General features: G+C 49.5%; 1 protein-coding gene across 1 annotated transcript; it reads right to left on the bottom strand.

The window, feature by feature from the left end:
* Positions 1-10,303: 10,303 nt before the first annotated feature.
* LOC117870664 (zinc finger protein 271-like) lies at positions 10,304-11,646 on the bottom strand (the record flags this gene model as incomplete). The annotated part of the gene is made up of 1 exon (XM_034757899.1): positions 10,304-11,646. A coding segment is annotated over one exon (1,209 nt), but the record flags the coding sequence as incomplete, so codon positions are not given.
* Between the last annotated feature and the right edge of the window lie 270 nt (positions 11,647-11,916).

The raw sequence follows: 11,916 nt of genomic DNA, 5'->3' as shown, positions 1-11,916 counted from the left end.
CAAGGTCCAAAATTGTTGGACAAAGTACAGTCAAAGTCCAGACTCCAGAGAAAATAATAATAATAATAAAAAAAAAACAATAATGCTAATAATAAGTAAATAAAAAATTGTTGGGGTCCATTGAAAAGCGATTTGGCCCATTGTCTGCCTATTGATTACCCTGCATTGACTCTGAGAGGTGATTTATCTCCACTCTCTTGGATTTGAAGAGCTGGTTAGTTTTACCCTTGGTATCCCACCAGGCTGAACCAGCCATGTGATCGATGGTGACACTAGGATTGAAGGATTATATCACATTATAAAAAACTGTAAATAAACATGTCGTCAGAACGTGAGCGTTCTGTAATGAAAGGCTGGTTCCCCCAGTTGAGTCCCAAATGCGCTTCTAGAAACGCCCCTGGGACCCGGCCCTCCCCAGCAGGGGTGAAAGGAGAAACTCTCAGCTCTGCACTTAGATCAGGTTGATTTATTGAGGAACGGGGGAGAAATTATTACATAAGAACATCCATACTGGGTCAGACCAAAGGTCCATCTAACCCAGTAACCTGTCTACCGACAGTGGCCAATGTCAGGTGCCCCAGAGGGAGTGAACCTAAGTGACAATGATCAAGTGATCTCTCTCCTGCTGTCCATCTCCATCCTCTGCCAAAGAGAGGCTAGGGACACCATTCCTTACCCATCCTGGCTAATAGCCATTAATGGACTTCACCACCATTAATTCTTTGCTGCTGAGCAGGGAGCCAGGGCCGTTCTCTGGGAATCAAGGTGCCCAGCCTGACCCAGCTGCTTCATTGTCCCCCGGGGGCCCTGCAGGCTCAGACTGTCCCTGAGGCCACGCAGCTGCTCGGGGAGCTCTCCTGGTGTCGCTGGCCGTGCCTGGATATCCCACTCTCAGGGCCTGTGTTCAGCCATCAGGAAAGGCAGCAGCTTTGCTCCCTCCTGCTAAACAGAGTTCCCAGGCAGCGGTTCTCAACCAGGGGTCCTCGGTTGAGGGGGCAGTGAGCAGGTTTTGGGGGGACCCACCAAAGTAACCCAGAAAGCAGGGCCGGCGTTAGATTCACTGGGGCTCGGGGCAGAAAGCTGAAATCCGATCCTGACTGCCCTGGGCTGAATTTGAAGCAACTTAACTTTGTGGGGGCCCCTGTGTTGTGGCCGGGACTCCAATCCCCCACCCCAGCACAGACGGGGTAGTAACCTCACATCACCCCTTTGTGACTCCCAGGGACCCTGCAGGGATAGCAGCTCCATGCTGGGCCCTAGGGCCCCCCAAAGCACCTGTAAGGGAAGGGGGCAGTTCCACTCCCATGTCAGGGGGCTCCTGCTGCCTGGAGGTGACTATATCCTCATAGCCCCTCCCCTCACAGAGACACTCCATAGCCCTCCCCCCTCACACTGACACCCCCATGGACCCTCCCCCGCACAGCCCCTCCGCCTCACACTGACACCCCATAGGCCTCCCCTCACAGCCCATCCCTTCACACATAGAGGGACTTGTTTGCTGCAGTCTGACATTACAAACCCAGGGGTGAGATTTTATGGATGCGGAATTCTCCCAACCACATATCTGCCCCACCATCCCCCCCCCCCCCCAGTGCAAGGACTCCCCAAGCTCGTCAAGGCCACCCATGTGTCACTGTTTTCATCAGACCAAATGGCTCCCTTTGAGCAACTACCCTTTGAGGCCAAGAAGAAACCTTCTAGTTTGGGCTCATTCATGCACCACATTTACCAGTTGTCCTGGGCTCGTTGCCCGTGACCTGCATGTCTGCTGGCGGTCAGGCGTGAGACCCTTTGATCCCTGCCTCACCTATAATCCTGTTTCTCAAGCTCAAACCCAAGACCAGAAACTTGCTGCAGCTTATGCAGCCCCGTAGATATTCAGAGACACAAAGAGAAGATCCATAGGTGACCTTGGCAAACCCCATAAGAACTTCCAGACTGGGTCAGAGCAAAGGTCCATCTAGCCCAGTATCCTGTCCTCTGACAGTGGCCAATACCAGGTGCCCCAGTGGGAACTAACAAAACAGGCTTCCTGGGAGCATCTGCCCCCTTCCACCACAACAGCAAGCAGGCNGCCTCCCCTCACAGCCCATCCCTTCACACATAGAGGGACTTGTTTGCCGCAGTCCGCCAATACAAACCCAGGGGGGGGATTTTTTGGATGCCGGATCCCCCCCCCCACCTATCCCCCCCCCCCCCCCCCCCCCCCCCCCAGTGCAAGGACTCCCCAAGCTAGTCAAGTCCATACATGTGTCACTGTTTTCATCAGACCAAATGGCTCCCTTTGAGCAACTACCCTTTGAGGCCAAGAAGAAACCTTCTAGTTTGGGCTCATTCATGCACCACATTTACCAGTTGTCCTGGGCTCGTTGCCCGTGACCTGCATGTCTGCTGGCGGTCAGGCGTGAGACCCTTTGATCCCTGCCTCACCTATAATCCTGTTTCTCAAGCTCAAACCCAAGACCAGAAACTTGCTGCAGCTTATGCAGCCCCGTAGATATTCAGAGACACAAAGAGAAGATCCATAGGTGACCTTGGCAAACCCCATAAGAACTTCCAGACTGGGTCAGAGCAAAGGTCCATCTAGCCCAGTATCCTGTCCTCTGACAGTGGCCAATACCAGGTGCCCCAGTGGGAACTAACAAAACAGGCTTCCTGGGAGCATCTGCCCCCTTCCACCACAACAGCAAGCAGGCAGATAAAAGGGGGGAGAGGGGAAGTTCCAGGAACCCTTCCTCTTTTTCTCCACAGCCACTGCCCATCAGCAGGGTTCCTCCTTCTCTTCCCTCCTGGGCCTCAGTGCAACTAAATCTCCACACCTAGACAGCTGGCCCGTCTGCTGCACCCCGATCCCCCATGCCTGAGCCTCCCTGACAAAGTCCAGCACCTGGCTCCATAGAATTAAGTCTCCCACCTCACTGGGGAGTCGACTTCTTGTGCCCAGAGTGTCTCCGTCCCCTCAGTAGATGACCTGAAAAACGCAGTGTCTGCCTTTTCCAAAGACGTGGATTCAGAGTCCCGAGTGCTGACCGTTACACCATGGAACCACCTTGTGCTGTTTTCTTTGGACATCTGTGACCCTCACGGGGCTGGCTTCTGTAAGGGGATTGTTGGCCCCTTACTAAAATTTAGTGGGATTTTTTGGTTGGCTGGTTCCCAGTACCAAAAGGAAGGGGAAGGGTCGATGGGAAATCAGGACCTTGAGACTGACAGTCCCCAGGGGCAATGGGAAGAGGCCAAAGCTCCAGCTCACCCTGACAGACAGTCTAATGAGGGGGTCACCAGGCCAGGGGGTCCCATTCTCCATGTGAGCTGGAACTACCTGGGCCAGAGTGGGGCCGAGATAAGGAGAGATCAGGAGCCCAAGAAGAGCCGGGGAGCAGAGCTGTGCCGGTGTAATGCGCGAAACTATTACCTGTTGGAATTTGCTACCTGTAGCAGTTACTCATATGTAAGAGATTGTAAAAAACTGCGATCTGATGTAATCTGCTACCAGTAGCAGCTACTGATACCTATGGTTGTTCATATTTGCTAACTTGTCCTAATTTGGTACTTCTCACCTTTCCCATCTACTGGTACAGAGATAGCGAATTGATACCAGTAGCAGTTACTGATACCTACGCTGCTTCTTATTTGATGACTTGTCCTAATTTGCTAAAACTTGACAGTGGTGGGGGATGGAAGGATAAAGTCTTCGGCTTCCAAACGACCCTGCCTAGTTTATATATAAAATCAATTGCCTCTTAATATAGGATTGTAAAAAATAGAGTGAGGTCATTTAAACATCATTTATTTTGAAGCTTCATTTACTGTGCTCACAATGTAGCATCCTGATATCGATACTTCTGCCCAAGTGACCAGAGGTTTGGATTCATTTTAGTGGGACACATGGAGGATAATTTAAAATTTTAATTTCCGTAGGGTTCGCATTCAATATACTTCTATGCTGGTGTAATTTATCCCCATTACAGTTCTATTTGATTTATTACAAGAGCACAAGTCAGTCACAGAAGTGACACAGTACCCCTAGCGAGTCTGTGCTGACATAACTTGGGTTAACATAGGCTTGTAGTGTAGATATGGCCTAAGGTATGTGAAATGTTTGGGAGAGGGAACAGGAGAAGTATGAGGGTAGACCAAGTTTCATTCAGGTGTTTAGCTCCAGCTTTTCTGGAAGTGGCCTTATGGCACCATAGAATATATCATAGAATATCAGGGTTGGAAGGGACCTCAGGAGGTCATCTAGTCCAACCCCCTCCTCAAAGCCCTGAAGGCTCAAGATCAAAGAGGCACATAAGACCAAAATATCATGTATTAATTTAAATTTCTTGACCTCAGGGAGTATAACTCATGTTTTTAGAATTCTTGTGGTTGTCAAGCCCTCTTGGGGTTGTAGATGTGTGCTCATTATGTTTTGAAGGCCAAAACTATAAATGGGTTTAACAAAGCATTAGATCAGTTCCTCAGGCTAGGTGCATGAGGTATTAGCCAAGAGAACCAGGAGTGCATCCCCATGCTCTGGGTGTCCCTAAACCTCTGACTGTCACTCAGTGATTGCCTGTTGTGTTCATTCCCTCAGAAGCACCTGGCATTGGCCGCTGTCAGAAGACAGGATCCTGTACTAGATGGACTATTCGTCTGACCCACTACAGCAGTTCTAATGTTCAGCAAAAATTACAATCAATTTTTGCCTTTGACAAGGATGTTACATGAGAGACTATACAGCCTTTATTGAATATTTGCGAATCGAGTTCTACACACAAGCAATGGCATGCAGAAAAAAACAAAGGGCGGGATTGAGAGGCAAAACAGCAGTTGCAAAAGGCAATCACCATTGAATAAAAAAATTTTTTGAGACCAGCCCAGAAATTCAGTCAGGCTGGAAGTCAGCTGATCCAGCAGAATAACCTTCTGCTCTAAAAATAAGAAGAAAAAGTTAGAATTAAAAATTCCAAATTAGAAATCACAGTAAAAAACCAGAGCAAGTGCAATACTAGAAACACAGATGTCGCTGCTAAAACCAGCAAGTACTTACTGCTGCATATTTTCAAGGAGGACTTGTTGGTAAAATATAAATTAAATAGCACAATGACCTGCATCTGCACAATAACAAAGCTAAATGACGAAGTGATAAAAGTAATTCAGGGAATCCCAGCAGCAGATAAGACAAGTTGGTGAACTGCTGTGAGACTTTATGCAGCCAGATACACTGCTAAGGGATTCTTTGGTTCTGTAAAGGATTTCACTGAATGAAGTATCAGGGGGTAGCTGAGTTAGTCTGGATCTGTAAAAAGTGACAGAGTCTCCTGTGGCACCTTATAGACTAACAGGCGGATTGCAGCATAAGCTTTTGTGGGTGAATGCCCACTTCATCATCTGATGAAGTGAGTATTCACCCACGAAAGCTTATGCTCCAATATCACTGAAACAAGTGTCCTACAGCACCCCCATCTCTGCTCCTCCTCCTGCCTCTGTGTGTCCCAGAGCCGCTGAAGGGACTGTCCCACACCCAGGCTCTCGCTCCTATTAGCACTTGCAGGGGCCAATCCAGGTACAGGAGAGCACCCCTGGGAGCAGGGAAGTGACCAAGTCTCCTTGCCAGAGGGTGGGAAGAGGGGGAAGAAAGGGAAAGAGGAGAGAGAGACCGAAAGGGGATGAGGAGAAATAAGTGGGGAAAGCAGCGCCCAGCTCTTTTCTCCTACATCACCCCTGAGTAGATTGCATCTGAGCTCTGGGTAAATATCGCCCCCGTGTCCAGGGTCTCCCAGATCCCCCTGCCTCCCAAGAGAATGCACATAGGGGTGTCCTTCCTGCCAGGTGTAATTACAAGCAGCTGTAGGTGTCACCCTTATGAAAGGATTGGAGAAAGACAGCAAAGCTTGGGAACATGCGTCTGTATTTACAGTCCAGTGTGACAATCCCTGCCCCAGGAGGTGTTTGTTCTCTACTCCTGCTGGATGGGCACAGAATGGGGCAGCAAAAGGCTTGTGTCAGTTTCTGATGCTGCACATTCCTTAACTTAGGACAGTATGAAATGAAGAAAATGGAGATTGAATTAAAGGGAAATATGCAAATAAAAGTTCCAGCCCGTTGCTTATTGAAAGAAATGACTCAATAGCCCAGTTACATGTTTTATTAACACGAACAAATAAATCCAAGAGCACACATCACTAAGGCTAAATGACCCCAAACTGGGGTTTGCGAACCCCTGGGGGTTCGCAGAACGTTACAGGGGGTTCGCAAGAAAAAAATCATTAATGGTGGCCAGAGGACCCCGGCATTGGAGGCAGCAGGTGGGACCCGGTTGCAGGGCAGACAACCAGAGCCCCAGGGAGAGCGGGGCCGGGCAGTTGGGGCCGGCAGCCCGAGCCCTGCCCCCATCAGCGGGGAAGCTGGCAGCCCGAACCCCAGGGAGAGCGGGGCCAGGCAGTTGGGACTGGCAGCTCGAGCCCTGCTCCCCGTCAGCGGGAGAGCTGGCAGCAAGAACCCCAGCGCTTCAGCGGGGCTGGCAGCCCCGAGCCCCAGGGAGAGCGGGACCGGGCAGTTGGGGCCAGCAGCCCGAGCCCCAGAGGTCAGTGGGACCTGCAGCACAAACTCAGTGGAGCTCAGTTGACCGGGCCGATCAATGGGGTCCAGCAGCAAGAGCCCCAGGGAGTGTGGATCTGGCAGCCCAGGCCCTGGTGCGGGGCCAGTAGCCTGAGCCCTGTGGTGGGCAGGGTGGCAGCTGAGCCCCACAGACCTGCAGGTGGCAGCTCGGACTCCTGTCCTTGTCAGACAGGGGAAGCTGGCATGGAGGGCAGAGTTAGCAGGACCAATGCTGTACGTGGGGGGTGATCCCAGCTAATTTGTCCCTCGCAGGACACCCTCCTAGGGAGAAACCTCGTGGTGGAAGAAAAGCTGTTTGGGAGCCAAAGCAGCCGGAAGCACGTTGTAGCCAGTGTAGCAGTGTTAAGGTGCCTCCGTAATTGTCATTCTCTCTGGAGTGCTGTTTTGCTTCAGTGAGACTTGAGTGAATCTTCTCATTTTCTAGTTTGTTGGTTGTTAGCAGTCTCTCTGTGTTGTTTTTATTAGAACTTTTGTACACAAGTTCAATGGATAAGTGGCTGAAAAAGGAAAGTGTAAAGACGCAAGAATCAGCTAGTGTTTCCTCAAGTCCACACTGTGGAAAATCTACGTCTAATGATCATGATGGTCCTGGAAAGTCACTTACAAAGAAAAGAAAATATGATGATGATTATATAAAATATGGCTTTACATGCATTGGTGATCAAGAATGTCCAAAACCACTGTGTGTGATTTGTGGTGATGTTCTAGCAAACAGCAGCCTCAAACCTTCTCTACTTCGGCGCCATTTAAAAACTAGGCATCCTGCACAACTCGACAAGCCTGTTGATTTTTTCAAGCGAAAATTAGCTGAGAGGAAAAGTGACATTACCAGTTTTATATCCAAAGCAAGTACTGATAATGAAAATGCACTTGAAGCATCATACCACGTGAGCTACCGAGTAGCAAAAGCATCAAAAGCCCATACCGTAGCAGAGAGCTTGATTGGTCCATGTATAAAAGACGTAGTTCATTGCATGCTCGGAGAAAAGGCTGCAAAAAGGATTGACATGGTACCTTTGTCCAATAATACGTTGTCACAAAGAATTAATGACATGTCAAATAACGTAGAGACCATAATTGTACAGAGAGTTAAAAATAGTCCACATTATGCTATACAGTTGGATGAATCAAGTGATGTAGCTAATCTAGCTATTTTGCTACTGTTTGTACGTTATGTGAATGAAGGTCTGGTTGAATAAGACTTATTGTTTTGCTGACCATTGAAAGAACGTACAACTGGTTGGTGGGGGACTAACTAGGAGGGATGCAGCAAGCCAGCGGGGGGCTAGGGGTGAAATTGAGGCAAATTGCGACCTTGCACAGAAATCACGTTATATGTAATGTGAATAGTGTTGTTCACTGTGAAAAGAGTATAAGCATTGTTCTGTAAAATATATCTTTTAAAAAAATTCTCTCCTTTTTTCCCCTCCCTCCAGCAGCTGCAAATTTTTCAAGCCTCCGTCCTCCATCCCGAAGGTTTTCTCAGATAAGGCGTCGGAAAAAGAGGACGCAAGAGATGTTCGCAGAAATCATGGAACCCACCCGCAATGAAAGAGCCCATCTGAATGACTGGAAGGACACGGTTTCAAAGTATAGGAAAGATGCCAGTGAATGTGAGGACAGGAGGGACCAACGTGAGGACATGAGGGACGCTCGAGATGAGAGGTGGCGGCAGGAAGATCAGAGGAGGCAGGATGCAACGCTGGGGCTGCTGCGTGAGCAAACAGACATGCTCCGGCGTCTGGTGGAGCTTCAGGAATGGCAGCAAGATCACAGACCGCCGCTGCAGACCCTGTATAACCACCCTCCCCCCTCACCATGTTCCATAGCCTCCTCACCCAGACGTGTAAGAACGTGTATGTGTGGGGGGAAGGCTCCATGCACCCTCCCATTCCACCCCAGTGGACAGCCCAAGCAAAAGGCTGTCATTATTTTAACCTTTTTTTAGTGGCCTTTTCCTTCCCTCCAATCCTCCTCCTAAGCCCCACCCGGGCTACCTTCTCAGTTCTCTCCCTCTTTTTATAATCAATTAATAAAGAATACATGATTTTAAAACAATAGTGACTTTATTTCCTTTGAAAGCAAGCTGTGATCGAAGGGGGAGGGTGGGTTGCCTACAGAGAATGAGTCAATAAAGGGGGCGGGTTTTCATCAAGGATAAAGACAGAACTTTCACATGGTAGCCTGGCCAATCATGAAACTGGTTTTCAAAGCTTCTCTGATGCACCGCGCTTCCTGGTGTGCTCTTCTAATCGCCCTGGTGTCTGGCTGCGCGTAATCAGCAGCCAGGCGATTTGCCTCAGCCTCCCACCCCGCCATAAATGTCTCCCCCTTACTCTCACAGAGATTGTGGAGCACACAGCAATAACAATGGGGATATTGGTTTGGCTGAGGTCTAAGCGAGTCATTAACAATCGCCAGCAACGTTTTAAACGACCAAATGCACATTCCACCACCATTCTGCACTTACTCAGCCTGTAGTTGAACAGCTCCTGACTCCTGTCCAGGCTGCCTGTGTATGGCTTCATGAGCTATGGCATTAAGGGGTAGGCTGGGTCCCCAAGGATAACTATAGGCATTTCAACATCCCCAATGGTTATTTTCTGGTCCGGTAAGTAAGTCCCTTACTGCAGCTGTTTAGTAGTGTTCCTGAAGACGAGGGCGTCATGAACCCTTCCTGGCCAGCCCACGTTGGTGAAACGTCCCCCGTGATCCACCAGTGCTTGCAGCACCATTGAAAAGTAACCCCTGCGGTTTATGTACTGGGTACCCTGGTGCTCCAGTGCCAAGGTAGGTATATGGGTTCCATCTATCGCCCCACCACAGTTAGGCAATCCCATTGCAGCAAAGCCACCCACTATGGCCTGCACATTTCCCAGAGTCACTACCTTTCGTAGCAGCAGCTCAGTGATTGCTTTGGCTACTTGAATGACAGCAGCCCCCACAGTAGATGTGCCCACTCCAAATTGATTCCCGACTGACCGGTAGCTGTCTGGCATTGCAAGCTTCCACAGGGGTATCGCCACTCGTTTCTCAACTGTGAGGGCTGCTCTCATCCTGGTATTCTGGCGCTTCAGGGCAGGGGAAAACAAGTCACAAAGTTCCGTGAAAGTGTCCTTACGCATGCGAAAGTTTCGCAGCCACTGGGAATCTTCCCACGGCTGCAACGCTACGCTGGCCCACCAGTCTGTGCTCGTTTCCTGGGCCCAGAATCGGCATTCTACGGATAGAACCTGCCCCATCAACAACATGATCTCCAAAGCGCCGGGACCCGCGGTTTGAGAGAAGTGTGTGTCCATGTCCATGTCCTCATCACTCTCATCGCCGCGCTGCTGTTGCTGCCTCCTCCATGCCTCGTATTTCTCTTCCTGGTTCAGCATAAACTGCACGATAATGTGTGAGGTGTTTACAATGTTCATAACTGCTGTCTTGAGCTGAGCGGGCTCCATGCTTGCCGTGGTATGGCGTCTGCTGTGTTCACCCAGGAAAAAAGGTGCATAACGGTTGTCTGCTATTGCTTTCATGGAGGGAGGGGTGAGGCTATACCCAGAACAACCTGCGACAATGTTTTTTGCCCCATCAGGCACTGGGATCTCAACCCAGAATTCCAATGGGTGGGGGAGACTGTGGGAACTATGGGATAGCTATGGGATAACTACCCACAGTGCAACGCTCCAGAAATCGACGCTATCCCTGGTACGTGGATGCACACCGACGAATTAATGTGCTTAGTCTGGCTGCATACATTCGACTTTATACAATCTGTTTCCAAAATTCGAATTCCGTAAATTCAGATTAATCCCGTAGTTTAGACATACCCTTTGGCCAGGTCTAGTCAAGGGATTTATTACAGTTCTCGCCCATGTGGATTCTCTGATGTTTAATAAGGTTTGAGCTCTGATTGAAGCTTTTCCCACACTCGGAGCATGTGTAGGGCGTGTCCCCTGTGTGGATTCTCTGATGTGTGATAAGGGCAGAGCTCCGACTGAAGCTTTTCTCACACTCAGAGCATGTGTAGGGCGTGTCCCCTGTGTGGATTCTCTGATGTGTGATAAAGGCAGAGCTCTGACTGAAACTTTTCCCGCACTCAGAGCATGTGTAGGGTGTGTCCCCTGTGTGGATTCTCTGATGTGTGATAAGGTGTGAGCTCTGACTGAAGATTTTTCCACACTCAGAGCATGGGTAGGGCCTCTCTCCTGTGTGGATTCTCCTATGCGTGATCAGGGCAGAGCTGTGATTGAATCTTTTCCCGCACTCAGAACATCTATATGGTTTTTCACCAGTGTGGATTCTCCTATGTGCGCTCAGGGCACAGCTCTGACTGAAACTTTTCCCGCAGTCAGTGCATGTGTAGGGTTTCTCTCCTGTGTGGATTCTCTGATGTATGGTAAGGTTTGAGCTCCGATTGAAGCTTTTCCCACAGTCGTAGCATGTGTAGGGCCTCTCACCTGTGTGGATTCTCTGATGTGTGATAAGGGAAGAGCTCCGACTGAAGCTTTTCCCGCAGTGAGAGCATATGTAGGGCGTCTCCCCTGTGTGGATACTCTGATGTGTGATAAGGGCAGAGCTCCGACTGAAGCTTTTCCCGCACTCAGAGCATGTGTAGGGCGTGTCCCCTGTGTGGATTCTCTGATGTGTGATAAGGGCAGAGCTCTGATTGAAGCTCTTCCCGCACTCAGAGCATGTGTAGGGCTTCTCTCCTGAGTGGATTCTCTGATGTCTGATAAGGTGTGAGCTCCGACTGAAGCTTTTCCCGCACTCAGAGCACCTGTAGGGCATCTCTCCTGTGTGGATTCTCCTATGTGTACTCAAGGTAGAGCTCTGATTGAAGTGTTTCCTACACTCAGAGCATTCATAAAGTTTCTCACCCGTGTAGATTGTGTGATGTGTGATAAGGGCAGCGTTCAAATTGAAGCTTTTCCCGCACTCATGGCATGTGTAGCGTGTCTCTTCCAAGTTGATTCTGTCGTGTGTTGTAAGGTCTGAGTGGCTACTGAAGTTTTCCTCTGGCCTGTCCGGAGTCTCACAGGCTTTTGCTTTTCCTCAGAGTGCACAATTCCCGGAAACATTCCCTTTGGATCTTCCTGATAACATTCCATGTGGTTTTACTTGCTCAACATCTTCCTGCTGGGGTTTCTCCTCATTCTCACTCACCATCCCATCACCTCAATGGGAGACAAAGAGAATCCAGACATAGGTCACTCCCTGTACCAGAAAGAAAGGAAATCTCAGAGAGAGGAATGGAAAAAGGTATGAACAAACCAAAATATGTGTGGGAGACATCAAACCTATCAGGAGCTGATTTTCCCC

This window comes from Trachemys scripta, unplaced genomic scaffold (genome assembly GCF_013100865.1).
Source record: "Trachemys scripta elegans isolate TJP31775 unplaced genomic scaffold, CAS_Tse_1.0 scaffold_94, whole genome shotgun sequence".
Taxonomy (NCBI): Eukaryota; Metazoa; Chordata; order Testudines; family Emydidae; genus Trachemys; species Trachemys scripta.
Note: the sequence above shows the minus strand (reverse complement) of the source record. Positions and strands in the feature narration are given on the sequence as shown.